Source organism: Cornus florida, unplaced genomic scaffold (assembly GCF_030987335.1).
Source record: "Cornus florida cultivar Cherokee Brave unplaced genomic scaffold, ASM3098733v1 CherokeeBrave_3.0.0_Hap2_Chr11, whole genome shotgun sequence".
Taxonomy (NCBI): domain Eukaryota; kingdom Viridiplantae; phylum Streptophyta; class Magnoliopsida; order Cornales; family Cornaceae; genus Cornus; species Cornus florida.
In genome coordinates, this window is record NW_026775581.1 from 79455030 (window position 1) to 79475103 (window position 20074).

At 36.9% G+C, this 20074-nt stretch overlaps 1 protein-coding gene across 9 annotated transcripts in view; it reads left to right on the forward strand.

Annotated features, from left to right (window-relative positions):
• LOC132282472 (uncharacterized) overlaps positions 1 to 20074 on the forward strand; it is a 29112-nt gene that overhangs the window by 520 nt on the left and 8518 nt on the right. For 2 of the 9 annotated variants that reach the window (XM_059784171.1, XM_059784179.1), the window contains exons 2-6: positions 765 to 847; positions 1380 to 1504; positions 7208 to 7382; positions 8602 to 8707; positions 17068 to 17247. In XM_059784171.1, the coding sequence (XP_059640154.1) occupies positions 7338 to 7382; positions 8602 to 8707; positions 17068 to 17247 (331 nt within the window). In that variant the 5' untranslated portion in view covers positions 765 to 847; positions 1380 to 1504; positions 7208 to 7337. The remainder of the gene's footprint in view (positions 1 to 764; positions 848 to 1379; positions 1505 to 7207; positions 7383 to 8601; positions 8708 to 17067; positions 17248 to 20074) is intronic. The other 7 variants (XM_059784174.1, XM_059784173.1, XM_059784177.1 and 4 more) reach the window with 7 other exon arrangements.

Consider the following 20074-nt stretch of genomic DNA (forward strand, 5'->3'; position numbering starts at 1 on the left):
ATTTTTGCATAAACGAGCTTTTACAGTTCAGGTTGAACAGGGTAGAAAATTGAGATAATAATTCTTAATTTATGAATGTCTTTGTATTTTGGATCAGTGGTTTTTGTTCAATTTTTTTACGGGAAAACTAGGGGAGGCATATTGAATCCACTATGTTGAATTTTATTGTCTTTCATTAAGTTATGGTTTAAAGTATTTTCATCTTTGTAGTAAGCAGTATGGTTGTTCAAGATTATAAAAGTTCAGTCATTTTGAATTAATGGGCTTCTTCAATTCAGTGCTTTTTGTATTGGAATATTAAGTTTTCAGTGTTTAATATGAGAATGTCAGTGTTTAATATGAGAATGTCAAGTCATTTTTCGATAAAAATAAACAGGCTTGTGCAGTTCAGCCGTTCAGGGTTGAATAGAGTTGAAAATTGTGTTAATGATTCTTAATTTTTTAATGTCTTTTTATTTGGGATCAGTGATCTTTGTTAGATTTGTTGATCCATGGAGTCTTTTATTTCATTCTTTTCTGTTGAAATAATAGGTTTCTGTTGTGAGTTAATTCCACTACTGTGTTAGTGTTTGGAAAGGGATTAGATATGTTTGGAAGCAATTTAGGAAGTAATGCTTTGTTAGCTGGCAGAATGTTTGTTTTTTTAGGAAGTCAATTTAGTGTTTTCCTAGACAATCATGTTATATGTGATTGAGTGATTCAAAGCAGGGAGCACACCAAAGGCTATCAAATAACAAATTTATTGGGTTATTTGTGAAAAGCAGAGGATTTGAACAACCATGGAGGAGATCGCATGGGGAGCTGATCCGTTGACGGGAAGCAGAGATCAGGGTGAATAGTGTGGTGTGTAAGTCTGGTTCGATTCTTGGGGTTAGATTCTAGTAACCTAGTTTTGTAAACCTTTCTCATGGTGGATTACTTATGCCTGGACCAAAGGTCCAGTGGTCTTTCTCTTTTTAGGGTTTTTTTTACATATAAGTCTTGTGTCTTTGCAATACTTTATTCATTGTCTTATGCATTCGAACGTCTATAATTTAGACATGTGGATAATGAAACTAACTTAAAGTAGGACATAATATAGCGGAAATTTGAATAGTTAATTATATTCACAAAAAAGTATCCATAAAACCTATTCATCCTCTAGGTCTAACTTGAACTGGGCGTATTCTGAGGTGTTAGAGCTTTAGCCCTGGGTATGATTTAGAACACATCAACACGCTGTATGCTGCTCCATAGATCTGGGATTGGGAGGATTGTGGAGGTGGTTAGCCTCAAGGAATGTTGGATGGGAGCTCATGGCTCCTTTTCCTTGAAAAAGCATGTGGTGGTCGAAAGTTCTGTTTTTTAAGATTTTGTTCTTTTGGTTGTTTTTCTTTCAGCATTAGAGGAGTATGCTTTGAGGTGCAAGACGTCAAGGAAAGGCAGGTTTGAGGTTCGATTTTGTTACAGGATGTTGAGAGGACGGAGGAAGGCAGCTTCCGGTGGTAATAAGACATCTCCCAAGGTTTCCTTCTTTTATTGGGCAACTGATATAATTGCAATTTGCTACAAGAACCCATGCAACATGTAATCAAAGTTGTAATTTCAGAAGTTTTAGGTTTATAATTAAGTTTTTAGGTGGTGTTTTTATTTTTGTAAGATATTTTTTTATTAAATTTTTATTTCCTTCTATAAATATTTTGTAAAGCTAAATCTCACAAAAATTTCCATAACTTCTTGGGTCTTGTTTTAAAAATTATCTTAGAAGCTCTACCTATTTTAGATCCCACTTTATTTAATCAGATCAGGTGTTTTGGTATGTTTAGGATAAGAAATTAAGCCAACTTTTGAGTTAATAAAATTTATATGAATTGTGCTCTCGTCTTCTCGTCAGTCTTCCTTGTGATAGACGAGATATTATTAAAATTATTAAGTGACAACGACTTCAATAACAAATGTTTAAAATTGAAAAAGATATTATTAAAATTATTAAGTGACAACGACTTCAATAATAAATGTTTAAAATTGAAAAAAATATTATTAAAATTATTATTTTAATTACTGTTTAATAACTTCAATATTTAAAATTCAACTCTTAGATCTGCGGTACTTAATTTTCAGTTTTATCAAACAATACCATCTAAACACTCGTGTAACAGCAATGCTGCAATACAATTACATAAAAAATTTAATAAAGTATAAAAAATTTTGTATTATTAATTTAAAATTATTGCTTTGTGGATTAAAGTTATTGTGTGAGAAACTCACTTGTTGGCCCTAAAAGAATAAAAAATAGTAACACTAGATTTGTGTCATTTATTAACGGTGTAGAATGGAATTGAACACGACGAGTACACGTGGATAACCATGAAAATGTAAAATGACTTTACACACGTCCAATCAACAGTTGCTACTTTACTTTGAACTTCTAAAAGACTCAATCTCGTCACATCAAATATGCACACAACAATGGTTGTATCTCACATGTAACCATGTTTTATCCTTTTGCTAGTTGTTAGAGGTGTCCCACATCGGATCCGGATGGAAGTGAAATGGGTGTATATGGGTGGATATGCAGCACTACCCAATAGCTTAAGCTTTTGGGTTAAAGGGCAAGCGACCGACCCGTTACACTAGTCCACTAGTATGAGTAAACAGAAAAACCTTGGTTGTGAAAGAGTAGGGGTTCACAACTGCGGTTCGGGGTTAAGTGTGAAATAAGACTCTAACTAAGACTCAAGTTACTATTCTATGTTCATTGATTAATTAGAAAGCTTAGATCGTGGTTAACTTATTTATGGATGTTAAGCCTAACATTTATCTTTCTATAAAATATTTTTGTGGATTGACTACTGGACTCTGGAATGTAGTCGGTGCTTCCCTTAAAGTAGCTACTTTTGGTTAAGAATGTATGGACTTTATCGAGGGTATAGATTAAATGTTGGCGCCATGTAGGTTTTTTCATAAATCAGTGTGATTGTATGCTAGCAAAAGACAATGTTATTATGTGGTTGGCTATTACTGGACTTGCCTTGAGTTGCAAGTGCTAGAAAGTGAAATCTCAACTCCTAGTCAATTTCAATCATATTGCTTCGTGGAATCCTCAAAATGCTTTAAAATGTGCTTGTATGTTTGATAGGATAAATGTTTCAAATAATTAACCCTTTTTTTTTTTTTTTTTCCTGAAAATGACTCCATTTATAGTATAATTGTTGAGAATAGTGATGAAGTGTTGTACCTTAAAATCAAGGACTTCAACAAGCTTTTGGGCTTCTTGTAATTTTGAATGTCACACGTTTTTAGTATGAACATCTATATTTTAGGATTTCCAAGCTCATGAATATATTGCTTAAGCAAAGGTTTTGCTGGCTTTTTATTTTATGATCTAGATTAGCTGTTATCAGACTTGGGAAAGTGCTACACACGTAGTCTTCATTTATAATGTCAACTATTATATTAAGAGCTGTATCATATTTATTTATGCTGATTTTTTTCCTAGTAATGGAAAAGGAAAGAACTTGGTTGCACAACCTTGAAGGCTTCCCTTTGTTATCACCTTTAGGCTTTTTAGGACACTCACCTAGTACATGTTTTCTCACCGCAGTCTCACCACAGTTCCAACAAGTTACTTCTTTAGTGTGCCTTTTCTTATCTTTCTTAGTCTCTTCTCTATCTTTAGAGTTTCCTTTCTTTCTAGATTTTGAATTGAATTTTGACTTTTCCAAAAACTTCATAAACTTTCTATTAAGTACTAAGTAGGGCTTTCTCTTCTTCAGTCTCACTACTCGAGTTTTCGCTAGACTCTTTCATAAATTCCTTGTTCTTTTTTAGAGGAGGAAAGCTTAAATTGTGAATCTATAGCGAACCTACAAGATCAACTACCTTGATGTTATCTACATCTTTACTCTCTTCTATAGTAGTAACCTTAGCTTGAAGTTGTTGAGGGAGAGACCTAAGAATCTTTCTAATCATGTTGTTTTTGGAATAGCTTCACCTAACATAATGCTACCATTATCTAAGTCATTAATCAATTCATCAAATGTTTCATGTTCTTAAGATTCTCAAACTTAGTGGTCAACATCTGAAGTTCAGAAATTTTTAACTGGGGTACTACATTCTTGTACTTTATCAAATTTGCCTAGCTTCCTTAACAAGAGTGCAGCTTGTAATTCTACCAAATTTGGTAGGGTTCACAACAGTAAAAACAGCGTGCAAAGCTCTAGAGTTGTAATTTTCCTCAATAAATTCCTCTAATCTATTATCAGTTTTTAGATTCCCTTTATAGTAGGAGGAGCCCAACCGTTTTCAATAGCTTACCAAACATTTTCATCCATTGATTTCAGAAAATCTTGCATTCGGGCTTTCCAAGTAGCTGTAGTTAGACTCATCGAAGAGAATTAATCTAGTTATGGAACCGCCTTCCTTAAGGCTTTTTTTTTTTTTTTTTTGATAAGTAATAATTGATTAAAAAAGCGTTCAAAAGGGGAACACGTCCCTCATACAAAAGCGGAACCGGGATCTAAGGACCCAAAGAGTCCAATAGATTAACTAAGTCATTGGAAGAGGAGCAAGAACTCCTTTTCATGTAACTAAAGATAGAGCGAATAATATGAAGTTTCAGCGTCACCGTGGATGACTCCTTTCCTTCGAACATTCTGCTATTCCTCTCCTTCCAAATGCCCCACCAAACGCAATGTGGAACTGTCCTCTAATAATTGCGTATGCTGCTTCTCACGCGGCATCCCCTTCACACATTAATCAGACCCTTAGAAGATCAAGGCATTACCCAAAGCATACCAAATAAGCCAAATATAAGGTTCCAACAGTCATACGCCACGGGGCAATGCAAGAGAATATGATCCACAGACTCACCATCTCGTTTGCAAAGGCAGCATCAATTAATAATATTGTTGCCTCTCTTCCTCAAGTTGTCAAGCGTCATAATCTTGCCCCATACGGCATTCCATACAAAGAACGCCTAAAACGCATGTCCCATGTAATCCCACTGCTATCAAGCCGATAACAGTCAACTACGTAGGCATGTCTATCAGCGGCAATACTACAGAAGCTGGGAAAGGTGCAAGATAACGGCTGGTCACCACACCATAAATCCTCCCAAAATCGAACACATCTACCATCCCACTGCTTAAGGCTTTTGTAGTTTTATTTTTTATAAGTTTCATTGAAGAGTGCTCAAGAGGGGAGTACATCCCAAATAAAAACTATACAAAGCCAAAAGGAACCTCTATACCCTCAAAGAATCTGCAAAAAACTCTCCTTGAGTCTCTGCGCACACGATCCGTGCATCAACAGACTTCGCTCACGATTCTTCTTCTCCACCAACGTTTCAGTCTCAGACACTACTTGTCCTGTTCAATCTCTGAGCGGTGGATTGAGAGGGTGTTGAGCTCTTCAATTCTAGTCCGTAGTGATAGATGTCAACAACATCATATCACATTTACCGATTCTAAAGAGCTACATCAGTTTTATTATATTCTCTCTTAGTTTTGTTTAAAATGACCACCTCTATTTATAGGTGAAAGAATACAAGTGATAAATATGGAAAATACATTGACGGAGGATTTCTAAAATCAATCCCTTAAATCACTCCTATCAATATTTTGTCGAGCTTAAATCACTCCTATCATAATATTCTCCCAACAATGATGAAGCACTAATTTGCTTGTGAGGATGCAGCATATGTGGAATGTTAGAGCACTTTGGTCGGTTACCCATTTTGTCTTTGCTGGTATATGTTGTAGTGGTGGTGGTGGTTTGGGTGGAGAGTAAAGTATCAGATATAGTCAGCTCTTTGTTTATTGAATTACAGGACAATCTTTAGTTTTGAGATATTCTTATTTAGATTTTTGTCGAAAGATATGGAAGTTCAATTTTATGGCGGGGTGCCTCTGTTTGTAATGAAATTATAAGCTGCTTAAGAGGAAAAACTTTCTATTGCATGATTGGTGTTGTATGTGAAGGGGAGAGAAATAGAAGTCAATCATCTTCTTACACATTGCACTGCAGCATCGAGAACCTCATTTGGATGCTTCCTAGTTGGTAGTGTGTCCCAGTTGGAATGTGATCACTTTGTTTTAGTACATTTAGGGGAAATGCTTCCTAGTTGGTAGTGTGTCCCAGTTGGAATATGATCACTTTGTTTGTTTTAGTACATTTAGAGGAAATGGACATGATCTTTTGCAGACACGGAGTTTTGATTCTAAGTTAAATAATTATTTATTATGGAGCTCATTGTTTTCATGGTATCGGAAGGAGGACTACTGCATGTGCATTCTTTTATTTGGTTTTGTCAAAAATCAGAGTCTGGAAATGTTGATCTACCACCCCCCCATTAGGGATAATTAACTCCCTCCAACCCACTCAACGGTCGGCTGTTGAGAGTTAAATCCCTCTTTCATCACACACAACGGAAGCATCATTACATCAGATCAATACAATCACATATGGAAATTACAATCATACACATCCACAACACATTATTTTACATGGTTCACCCAACTCTAGGGCTACGTCCATGGAGAGAGGGATTTCACTATTATATATCAAGGAAGATAATATACAACCAGATGTCAAAACCCCACTCACTCACTCATCATATTTTTTGAGGCTATCTCTACACGTGGGAATTATAGATACTCTCCCCTCTTCTCACAACACACACCCTTAAACCCTTTACATCTTTTCTCTCTTCTCTTCCTCTCAACACCTCTCAACCCAATTCCTTGTTGGACAGGTATTCCCCAACTTGCCTTTAAGGAATTACCATATCAGTCTAAATTCTAAAATAGCAGTCTTCTGACTTCCCCAAACACATACACAGCATATTTCTGGGTTTTATAACATTTTTGAGTGTGCAGTCATGAATACTTCCTGTGTATTTGGGTAGTGTTGTACCTCAAACTTTAGATTGATTGCCGTAATTAAATTCAACCACCTGCTTGAGTTACAAAATTGAAACATTTGCAGCGAATGATTTTTTTGTGCAAAACATTGACATGAAACTTCTCATATAATGCGGTTGAGTTGATTGTAATTGTGACTCCTTATGCCTCTGATGCTATGGTTTCTTATGATAGCATGCCATAAACCTTGCACATATTCATGCATTTATCATTATAGCTCATTTTATAAATTCCTTTGGGATCTGTGTTTCTATTATGTTGAAGTAGCTAACACCATAACCCCCTTTTTTTATTGTGAAATTCAGTATCAGGTGTTATTCTTAATTTCCAAGCAGAAGCTGTACCAAATATTTAGTTCGTGAGTACGGTAACGGTAGAAGGGAATTGCCACAAATTTTTTTTGCAAGTATCCATCTTGTCAGGAAGTTTGAGAAAATGTCTAATGAACAAAGAAAGGTCTCACATCGAGATATACAACTGGTAAGCTGTTGAGCATGGATTTTGTTCTTGATGGACTACTGTTTATCAGCTGCCTTGTTTCTGTACCGAATCATAGCGCAACAAGAGACTTCTTCTAAAAATATATATATATATATATAATAATAATAAAATAAAACCTATCAAAAAAAATAAATAAAAAAGCAGAAGAAGAAGGAAAAAAAAGTGAGGATAACCCTACAAAGGAAAACACTAGGATATATCATCACATAAATCTAAATTACTTAAATTTTTGAAAGAAGAAATTGTAATGGTAATAATACAAATATGTGAGTGGCTTGAGCTCAAGATTCGTTTGGCAGCTTGTCAGATAATCAAAAGTGGATTTTCCTGATCCATTCGTTCGTAGAGCTATTTACTTGATTGCAGACATTTCTGGAAAACCTCTAACAGAGGGACAAGTAGTCAATTTTGAAAGAACTTATTGTCAACCTCTTTCAGATATGAATCTATCTGGAGCCTTTGTCTTCTTGTTTTGTCTACTAGAATGAAGATTATTGAAGGTACCTGATGTGCTTACCTTACCTTTCACATGTCTTCAACTTTTACAAGTATAAAAAATGATAAACCAAATCACTGAGTTATACACACACACATATATTCAGATACTAAGTTTAAAATTATCCTTGCTATGTTAAACATGCTAAAAACTCTTTTGAAGATTGGTGAGTTTTTTAGTTCAAAAACTGATAGATTACTTTTTGTACACCCTCCAGTTACTTCTTTATAAAAAAAGGTACATAGCAGTAATTTCCAATGTCATTCCCTGAATTGCATAAGAGGCTAGTTGCAGTTCTATTACGCAGTCCATGATGCAAGGCATCAATATTGAAGCTAATCAAAGTTGGGAAAAAGTAAGACTAGTCATTTAATAAAATTATGAAGTACTAATCTTGTGTTACTCTATTTAAGAAAATATACTCCTTTACTTTATGAAAAAACATTTTATATTCCTGCCTTACAATCAAGTGTCTAAGAACTCAGAACTATGATAAGTCAACTCAACAATCAATAGAGTCAATTTTGACTGAACTTGCAAATATTGAGGTCAGGTTTCTTTTTATTTTATTTATTGTCTTGGTGATAGCTTGTAGCTATGCTTACTGAAAAAAAAGATTTGCTTCTAGTTATACAGTACCTTGTAGGAAATCTGTCTGATGTTATAATTAATCGTCTTTGACGTAGCTATCTCTAATTTCAGGTGCAAAATCTTATAGAACGATGTCTCCAACTTTATATGAGCCAGAAAGAAGTTGTGGATACTCTTTCAATTGAGGCAAAAATAAAGCCTGAATTAACAGAGGCTGGTAACTCATTTGTTCTCTCATATATTTTCCATTTTGATATATCTTGCGAGACTGACACATAGAATAAGCTAGTTTATTATTAGTATTATTAATGTTTCATATAAATATATATTTATGTTTGGTTATCATCCAACTATTGGTTACCTGTCACTTTTTCAATCAAGATAGATGTATGTTATATGTTGAAAATTTCTAAACTTGGGATGTATTTTATGTGTCTTGGGTGAGAGTTGAACTCATGATAATCTGGTCCATGTACAGACTCTTAATGTTGAAGTCTGGTAGTAGGGACAACCTTGACTCATATGCTAGCCATTAATACTTAGAGGAGACTGGTTGGCACTTGTTTTAAGCAAATTTAATGATAAAAAGAGAGTTTTTTCTTTAATGATAGTGTCTCTCTCTCTCTCTCTCTCTCTCTCTCTCTCTCTCACACACACACACACAGTGGAGAAAGTAGAAAGCTGATTCGTGTTTTGACGTTTGACGTTGTTATGTCTTTGTGTTTAGTGTTAAGTTGGCACCTAGTAAGTTTAACAATGCTTGACATATTCCAAAGTAACAGGTATAAAAAGAAAAGAAGCTTCTTTGTTTCTTTTTCTTTTCGTTTTTTTTCCCCAGAAAGCTCAAATTATTTTGGTCCAGAAAGTTAAGTTGAATGTCTATTTTGAGGCTCTTGTTGTATCTTCTTCAAGCCTTGCAAGTTAGTTTCTTTAATTTCTTGTATTTTTATGCTTTGCTTTCATTTTTTTGAATCTCGACACCAATTATTGGTCATATGCCTCCACTGGAATGATGGGGATTTTGGTGCTTGCACACAATACTCTTGGGGAGCTCAAATTGGTGATGTTACGTATCACAAGGTTATAACACCTAACATCACCAATTTCTTAGGAATGGGGAAGATGTGTCGGGAGATAATTATTTGTAATGGCTTTTTCTCTATGAATCTTTTTTCAAGCAGTTGAGTGGTTACGAGGGAGGTGAAATTTGAAAGACCAAGGTGTATATCTCGTTTATTACTCCTGAAGTTACCTTTTTAACTTGGACCATCACTAAAGATATATGTTTGAATCAGATCACTTGATTCTTAGTGGGTGAGAGATTCCACAGGTGTTGCTAGTTTTAATATGAAAAAGAATCTTTGAATTAGCTTTACATCATTGTTCAGTGGCTCTGGAACTTTTGGCTTCATTTTTTTTCCTCATTTGGTATTTCTTCTTTCTTGACAAGATAGGTGCCACAAACCCTTAGGTTAAGGGAGGGTGTTACGACAAACGCAGCAAACCCAAGAAACAACCAAGAACACGACAGAAAATAAACACACCACACAAGGAACACAAAGATTTAGCTTGGTTTGGCGTTCACGGTGAAGATCTGGCGAAAGGATTCACCATACGAAAATCTGGAGATTATAAGTTTCAGCCCCCAAAAGCTAGCTCTTGCTCGCACTTTCTTTTCAGCGATTTTAAGTCTCTCTTAATAATCCCACTCCACAGCGATTTTCAGTATCTCTTAATAATCCCACTCGAAACCCTAAGTGTTCTTATATATCAGGCTACAAGAGAGTACTAAACAGGGCCCACAACTTGTGAGCAAAAAACCGGGTCAAAATTTTTCGCCGGGGGCACCCAGAGCTTTGGTGGGCTTAGATCAATCAGGTCAACCCAGAACCAAATTCAGACCACAACATCACAGAGGAAAATGAGCAGAAAGATTATTTGGAAAGTGATGTCTATGTTTTTCCTTTGGGTTATGTGGGAAGAGTGGAATAGAGGGATTCTGGAAACCTAGAGCTTCCCATGCCAAAACTCGATAATTTATATTTATATATTTTTTTCTCCTTTTCTGTAGATAGGCTTTCCTTTGTGGATTTTTTTTTTTGGTTATAACTTAAACTTTGTTTGGTTCAAATATTACCCGCATGTATGTGCTCTGCCCTTTGTCTTCCTTTAAAAATGCTTTCTTGTGAATGAACTAGCATAAAGCTTGAGGTATCTCTCCCCATTCTTTGGTTCCATTGGATTTTTATTAATATTATTTTTTCCAAGTAGTGAAATGCTTTTAAACTGCAACTTTGGCTCCTCAAATAGTGCAAAAACTTCTTCTAATCCATGTTGAGCTCAAAAAAAAAAAAAAAAAAAAAAAAAAAGATCCATATGAAAGCAATGTATGAACAATGTGGGAGGTACCTTTAAACAACAGACCATCTTGTGCATCTTGATGAGTTACAAACATCTAGTTTTAATCTGCCTAATTAAATAAGAAATGAAGAATGCTTCCTAGTTCCAAATTTTTAATGGTCCAAGATTTTTAAGATACCAGAACCTTTTGTGTAGGTACCATCTCTATGGATGTAAGGCTCATGTTAAGGTTTTTTTCATACAATTTTTGTTCTTGATAGAACAACTTCTTTTTTATTTTTAATCTTTTGTTGAGAAGTATCTCTTGAGAGGAACATAATTATACATGGATGCTAATGTTGCAGTATGTGATCAAACCACAGTAGAGGACAGCAAAAGACTATATTTTTATTTAAACTGAGCTAATGGGCAAAAGGACGCCGCACTCTAAATTTGAGCAGAGGCAGCACTAGGCATTGTGTATTTTTGTTTTTTTGATAAGTAAAATTTATTGAAAGATGCTCAAAAGGGGAGCGGATCCCAAAGGAAAACACAAGGCCAAAAAGCGCATCAAGCCTTCAAAAAGGCCAAAAAAACAACAATCTCCTCTACAGATCTATACTCCCTCCCAGAGACCCAACAAAAAAGAGTGGAAATAATAGAGAACTTAAGCATAGAAATAGGCTTCTCCTATCCATTGAAATATCTCCGATTTCACTTGAGCCAAATGCACCACCAAATACAAAGAGGCGTAACCCTCCAAGCATCAAATCCCAACAGTCCCTGGATATGCTACAATGTAACAGAAGGTGATCGACTGTCTCCTCATTGCGCAAACACAAATAATAACGATTAACCACCACCTGATTCCTCCTCCTCAAATTATCCTGGGTTAAAATCCTACCCAAGACAAAAGTCTGAGCAAAGAAGGCCACCTTGAGAGGAGCCTTAGAATGCCAAATAGACTTCCAAGAGAAAGGACCACCAGAACCAACCGTAAGACACCTGAAAAGGGACTGAACCTCGAAGCGACCCTGAGAGTTAGGATCCCAAAGCCAACAATCAGACTCCCCCGCTATAATCACCTGGCGATACAATAACTCCAAAAAAGCGAGTAACCTCCTCAATCTCCCAATCCTGAAAATGCCTCCTAAACTGAACATCCCAAGTCAGCCTCCCGTTATCAAGATGATAACAGTCAACCACGAAGGCCTGCCTATGGGAAGCAATCCTATAGAGCCTTAGGAAAGCGAGAGCAAGAGGAAGCTCCCCACACCAACGATCCGTCCAAAATCTGATCCTCCTACCATCCCTGATCCGAAAACGGACATGCTTGTTGAAATCATCCCACCCCTTCCGAATAAAAGTCCACCCTCCACAACTTTCCCCAAATTTGATCGCAATAACCCTCCTCCAAAGCCAACGCCTCTCCACCCCAAACCTCCAAGGAGAGCCTTATTAAAAGGCAACAACCTCCTAATCCCTAAGACTCCATTCTGAATCGGGCAACACACTTGCTCCCAGCGCACCAGATGATGCCAGTGAGTTGTTGAGAAAAACAATGTTGATACATGAACCGGTTTAAGTTTTGTCTTTTTTTGCAGGTACTGGAACAACGAGGCACTGTTTGGCAGATTTTTTTAAAAAAAAAAAAAACCTAAAAATAGGTTATTTAGAGCTCTTTTTTTTGAAAAATAAATAAATAAATAAAATTCATTAAATAAAAAATATATTGTTTAGGTATTGTTTGTCCAAAAAAAAAAAAAATTAGGCCAAAAATATATTAAAAAACCTTTTTTTTTATATTCACATACAAGCATGCTTATCATACAACTTAAATTACTACACATCCTCATATATTCATACATGTTCAATCAAGTCAAAGTGAACTATAATCAATACAATTAAGCATTGTCACTATGAAAATGCAAGCCATATGATCATGAGAGAAAACAATCTAAGACAAGATAATCAACTCAAAATGATCATTTAAAAACATTAATATCCATTACAACATGTGTATAGCTCTAGATTGTAAAAATGCCAAATATATACATCATTCCCCAAATTGAATCTCCAAAGGCATTATTAATGCAATGGAGGATGAGCACTAAGTTGAGTTGTGGCACAAGAGGCTTGCTCACATGAGTGAGAAAAGTTTGACAATGTTGGCTAAAAAGAATCTTATATCAGGAATTAAGAGTGCATCTTTGAAAAAGTGTACTCATTATTCGGCAGGGAAGCAGAATAGAGTTTCTTTCAAGAGTTTCCCTCCTTCAAGAAAGCCAGGTATACTTGACTTGATACATTCAGATGTCTGTGGCCTTATGAAGACGATGTCACTCGGTAGTTCTCATTATTTTATAACCTTCATAGATGATCATTTAAGGAAATTGTGGGCTCTGTGGTCTAGGGAGCGGGCTCCCTCAATCCATGGAGCCGGCTCTCTCTCTCTCATAGAGAGCTGCTTCCTCCGTTTCCTCTTCTGGTTCGTCTTCTTCACTTTCGACGCCTGAAAATGCATGCACCAGAAAAATTAGACTTGACGCGGGGTTTTCGAGACCGAAATGACATTTTTTGGATTTTTGCTGGTTTATATAACGGTATGCACGGTTGCATCAAATTATATCTGAAAAGACCATTTTACCCCTTGTAAAGTACCCTTGCCGCATTGATTTCAAACCCAAAAGTTTGATTTTATGAAACTTTGGAGTTTCATATCTTCTTCATCCGGACTCCGAATCAAGTGATTCTAAAAATGACTAAGTTTTGGAGCAGCCAACTTCTGCCAATTAAGACCATGCATTTTGAGATTAATATCATCATGTCCCCAAATGAAATTCCTCATTCTTCTTTCAATAAGTTTAATGACACCCGTAGGTAAAGAGTACACTGATTTTTGTATAAAAGAGGGCATTTTTTTTGTGATCCTTGGTGTATTTTGATGTATCTGATATGTATAAATTGAGGATTTTATTGGAAAATTCGGGGTCGTGACACCCAAAAACATAATCTAGACTCTCAAGATATGCATGAAAATCCTTTCTAGACTATGTCTTTACAATGCATCTAATCAAGAGTTTTATAAATTTAATGTTTTGTTACAACTCACAGTATTAGAAGCTGAGTTAGTTGGCCAAGTTCGAGCTTTACATCCAATTGCTCAAGCTTTCCTTCTTAGGCTTGAGCTTTTCATCTAAGGCTCGAGCTTTGCCCCCAAGGCTCTATCCTAGGCGATATACGCACCTTAATCATGATCTTAAGACTCAAGCTCATATCACGGTACCGTAATCATAATATATAAATTTCGTACAAGCCTAATAAAAAAATATCATCCATCTGATACAGTGATCTGACATATGTATAAAAGAAAAAATCGGTGGCGGCGGAGGAAATTTTTTATTCAAATGCCACTTTTGTAATAAGGAATTTAGGGGGTCTTATACAAGAGTTAAAGCCCACTTGTTGAACTCTCCTCCTCCCCCCCCCCCCCAAACAAAAAAAAATGAAAATTGCACTGCAATCTCTCAATTCTCTCAGCCACAGAGAAAGGAATCTAAAAAAGAGAGATGAAATAAGTGGGGAGGCATGAAAGGGTGCTCTTGATCAGAGTGACCCGACCCCTTTTGGAAAGGTACTGCTTCTTCCAACCCGCCAGGCGCTTCTCAAATCTATCCACAACTGGATCCCGGCTCCCCACACACCTCGAAGGCGCTCCCAGAGGCAACCCAAGGTAAGAAATGGGAAAAGAGCTAGTGCGACATCCAAAAATCTAAGCAAACATCTCAATCTCAGGGACCTCCCCAACCGGCACCAATACGCTCTTACCGACATTCACCTTCAACCCAGAGACAACATGGAACCAAACCAAAACGCATCTCAGATATCGCAACTGGGACGCATTAGCATCACAAAGCACTAAAGTATCATCGGCAAACATCAAGTGGGAGATCTCCAATTGACTAGCAACATTCCTACCCACCCGAAAGCCTCTCAAAAAACCCAACTCGACCGCCCTCTTAATCAATCTACTGAAGGCCTCCATCACAAAAAGAAACAAGAAAGGAGAGAGCAGATCCCCCCTTGTCTCAATCCCCTCGAAGAAGAGAAAAAACCCGTCAGAGCTCCATTCACAAGAACAGAGAAACGGGCACTCGAGATACTAAAAAGAATCCATGACCTCCAACGCACTCCAAACCCCATCCTCTCCATCAAATAGAGAAGGAAATTTCAGCTCACATGAGCATACGCCTTCTCAATATCCAACTTACACAAAACACCCGGATCCCCACAACTCAATCTGGAATCCACACATTCACTGGCAATAAGAACTGAGTCCAAAATCTGACGTCCTCCCACAAAGGCATTTTGAGAGTCAGAAATGACACCATCCAAGACCTTCCTCAACCTAGAAGCCAAGACTTTAGCAATCAATTTGTAGAAGCACCCAACCAAACTAATAGGACAAAAATCCTTGATATCCAATGCCCCTCCCTTTTTCGGAATGAGGGCGAGAAAAGTGGCATTCAAGCTCTTCTCAAAAGAGCCCTGAGCATGAAAAGCGTGAAAAGAGCCCATCACCTCCTCACGGACCACCTCTCAACACTCCAAAAGGAATCTCATGGAATATCCATCTGGACCTAGGGCTTTGTCTTCGTTACACCTCTTCAAAGTAGACAAAACTTCCTCTTCAGAGAAGGCACCTCCAGAGCAAAGCATTCCTCACTCGAAAAAGTATCAAAGTGAAGCCCTGCAAGCAAAGGTCTCCAACCAGCAGATTCAGTGAACAACATCGAATAGTAATCTGCAATACCCTTACAGATCTCTTCCTCCTTACAAAACATCTTCCCATCCACCCGGATCCTCCCAATGTGATTGCCCTTTCTATGAGCATTGGCAAGTCTATGAAAAAACTTCGTGTTGTTGTTGCCCTCCTTGAGCCACAAAGCTCTAAACTTTTGCCTCCACGAAATCTCCTCCATGATAGCAATCTCAACAAACTCCGCCTTACACTCTACCCTCCTAAGTCTCAAGGAATCCGCCAAAATGCCCTAACTCTCCAACCGATCAATATCAACAATCTAAAAAAAAACCCAATTCTTTCTCCAAACCAGATTACCGAAGACCTCTTTGTTCCAAACCTTAATATCATTCTTCAAAAAACGCAACTTACTTGCGAGAGAATGACTTGGGGTGCCAACCACTCCATACCCCGCCCACCAGGATCGAACACGCTCCAGAAGCCCTCAGCCCGAAGCCACATATTCTCAAATCTGAAAGGGGATTTCCTACTGCGCAATCCACCACAATCCAACACCAACGGGACATGATAAGATAATGGGCGAGCCAAAGTGGCCTAAACAACATCAGAGAACTTCTCCTCCCAATCACTTGACACGAGGAACCTGTCAAGTCGAGAGAAGGTAGGAGGAGAGCGACCGCTAGACCAAGTAAAGGGGCCACCCACCAAAGGCAAATCAAACAACCTAGACCCACAAGGAACCTAGGCATTGTGTATTGCAGAGTTATATCATTGAAAAACAGTTTAAATGGCTCCGTAAATGGGAAAGCAGACACCAGTGCTGATAATGTGTTATCGAGTACCATATAACTAGCTGGGTTTATATGTCTAGTACCAGATTATTGATCTTGTTGGAACATTGGCTCATTTGCTTAAAAATTTCCTGCTACTTTGCAGCAGAAAGTTGGTCACAGTGCTTGAATTACTATTTGCATGTTCCATACTATATTTTTTATATTGTTACCTGAGAATTTTATAAGTAGACAGCTCGAAAGTCAATATCTGATATTTTGACATAGACCGGAAACGGTTCACCTAATATTATTGGCTGCTTCTTCAGATTTGATGACTTAATACTGTTGCTAGGGTATTGCCGTATTGGGGTCATTGCTAACCTATTGCAGATGTAATTGTCAATATGACACACACAAAGTTGTCACGAACTTTACAACTCCACTTTCAGTAGAAGATACACATTTTCATTATTGTACATTTTATTAAATTGGAAAAACAAATGTGGACCATTATGGACATTTCCTTTATGTTACAGCACGATAATTTTATGATATTAGGTAACTCATGAAATTTGGATTACTGCCCATACTCAATACGAGAACTTATAAGATTAAGGAAGTAACGAATTCTGCTTGCTTTGTCAGTCTCGTGTATAAAAAATTTTATTTTTTTGAAGTATATAATTCATGCTTGTTTCACAGTTTGGCAAAGACTAGAAGTAGAAAATCTGGAATTTTTCAAGGCATATCATCTGAGATTGATAGTGAAAGAACAAATAGTGGAATACAACAAGTTACTTGCGAGACAGGTTGAGCTGATGGATCAGATATGTCCGACTGGAGCTGCTTCCTTATCTATGTCAAATGGAACTCATTTTCCAAGTAAGACTACTTACGACATTTTGAATTTGGTCATGTCTAACCTTTTGTGGGTGCTCCCTTTTCTTTCTTTTCTTTATTATTATATTTTATTTTTGGCAATTTGTTTTCGGTAATTTTATTTTTGGCAATTTTGGGAGTTGCTTTTACGTATATTTTAACAGATAATCTCGTCTCTTGGCAATAGTTCACACAGGAAACTTGTTACTTTATTTACAGCCTATTTCAATTAAATAAAATAAAAATGCACCTTGTCATGTCCTGGCAACTGATTGCCAATTGCCAATACCCAAATCTGGTTGTTTTGGTTTTGATATTTAATTAATCTACTTCAATTTGATCCGATTCTGTTGCTGCAGTAACCTCATTTCAGCATTAGGTTGTCATCAGTCAGTGCTGCTCTGGAAATATTAATGTTTCTTGTTACTTTTTTGTACCTGAATTTTAACTTCATCATACAATCTAGCATAAGCATCTTATTGTGTTCAAGTCACTGGAATTTTTTTTCTTCTGCTATAAACTAACAACTGATGAAGCATCAAGGAGCAAATATATGTGTGTTATGCTTGGCTGCACCGAATCGGCACTTTGGATTTGGGATTGGAGAAAATTTAATACAAAATTTGAACTAAACTTCCTCCAATCCCAAATTCAAAGCACTAATTCAGTTCTCCCAAACATAACAATGGTGTACTTTCAGTAGCAGACTTTTGTTCCTGCTGGAGTTAGATATGGCTTGTAACTGTGACACAAATTCTGGTATAAAATATAAATAAATATCATTCATGTGTTCCTATAAAAACCTAGTACCAGATCCTCATCCAATTATCTAGGTGTCAGATGTTAGAAAAGAGTTTCTCCAACAGTTCCTTGATCCTCGAAAATGATTTTGAAGTGAGGGGATCTTCTTACATGAAATGTCAGGCAATTCTTGCTGGAATGTATTTATCTTTGTTCGTCATGAGAAAGATCCTCCAATCTGTCAAGATTGCTTTTGCGCCTTGAGCAAGCCAATTTTATTAGCAACTAGAGTTTGTTGTCCTTGATATTTGTTTTAAAGAACACCCGAGCCACAGGATAAGGTTTTGGCCAATGGAGTTTTGGCATCAACTATTTAGAAACATTTAGGGTTGAGACTGACAAAGTTAGAAATTTCACAGGGTATATAGTATAATTATTTATGTAGATGAACCTAATGATACTTCATTACATAAGACGCAAATTTATCAGGAAGTTGAATAGTTAAAGAAGAAATTGATACAGAACCTCTGCAGAAGCAAGGACTGCCAATACATGTACCTCAGAGTGCTTGTTGGACATTTACTGCATTCTGATTAACTTGTGAAGTGTTCATACTACATCGACAAAATACTGATTCTACCAACGAAAATGTTAGATGAGGTCATTTCAGGAGGTTGCAACATTGCTGGAGATTTCTAATTGGTGATGTAAAGATGCAGATTTGTGGATGGATGCAGTGTGTAGAAGTGTAAATGAGAGAAGTTCAAGCTGGAACAGAGTGTCTTAAGTCCGTGTTTGGTGGGCCAATTCATATCCATGTTGGGACTCTACAAGTGGTGGTGTAGCGGGTGACATTGACTTGGAAGATTGTTACATGGGTTGGGGTCTTCAAGCTTCTTGACTTTTTACTTTTGTTTACCATCTTTGCATAATAAATGAAAGAGGGTTATGCAGGAGGGTAGCAGAGTTGGGGAAACTTCGTTGTTGCTCAATGCATGCTAGTTTAGGGTTGAAATATCAAATCTGTTAATGATAGAGAGAGTGATGGAGACCAAGGTACAACCCAAGAACTTGAAGTGCACATGACCCACCCCTAGTATTGGAGACGAGAAAAAGATTAATAGAATTAGGAATTTTTATAAATTAGGGTTTCTTAATTATTTTTGGCAATGTTTAGTTTTAGGGCTATTTTCATATTTTCCTTTGTTTAGGGTTTGGTTATGATCTTGTCTAGATAAAGGCCACTATGTACTCAAAATATTTAGTTTTGATTATTGGAATATTATTGTGGTTTGAGAATTCTGTCTTCTTTTTGCTCTTCTATGCTCCAAGCTATCTTTTCAATCTGTCATCGTCACTCCCTTTCATCTGTCTTCTCATCTCCTCTTCTAGTCACATCTCATCTTCTCATTCTCATCTCCGTCTTTCATTCTGGTTCTGAATCAGTATTAGAACAGACCTATCAGTCCTACATCAGAGGGAAAGAGAGAGAGTGACGTTCATTGTGGGATCGCCACTTCACCTATGGAGTTTGTAGGTCTTCAAGGTGATCGAAAACTTTTGTGGTGGACTCAAATGACAGTATACTACACACTACACTGGTGGCTCCGAAAAGATCTGAGTTTTATTTCAAGACGGCAGTTGCATTCTGGAGCTGATTTTGATTATTGATGATTGCTTTTCTTAGGAGATGTGATTGGCGTATGAGATATAGCTGGTGATGCTCGCGTTATTAGATGCTTGTGCCCAATCATATGGGGCAGTGAGAGTTAATGTGCGGCGTGTAGATACTTTGATGAGAATTGGCGTAAAGCATAGTAATGAGAGGCAATCATCTGGTGGCAAGGAGGGTTTAGAAACCCTAGTTGCAGAGAAATGAGGAAGGTAGCGGTGGTGCTTGATATGTCAATAATAAAAGACCACTCACAATAGAACGAATCTCAATAGGATAGGGCTATATTGAGGGTGTCGAACCTCAAGGACCGTGTTGGTAAATAGTTAAGTATAAGAATATTTCTGATTTGATTTGAGAAAGAATTTTATTTTTGATTTTCTTACTTCTAATTGCAAGGAAACAATAAAAACTGAA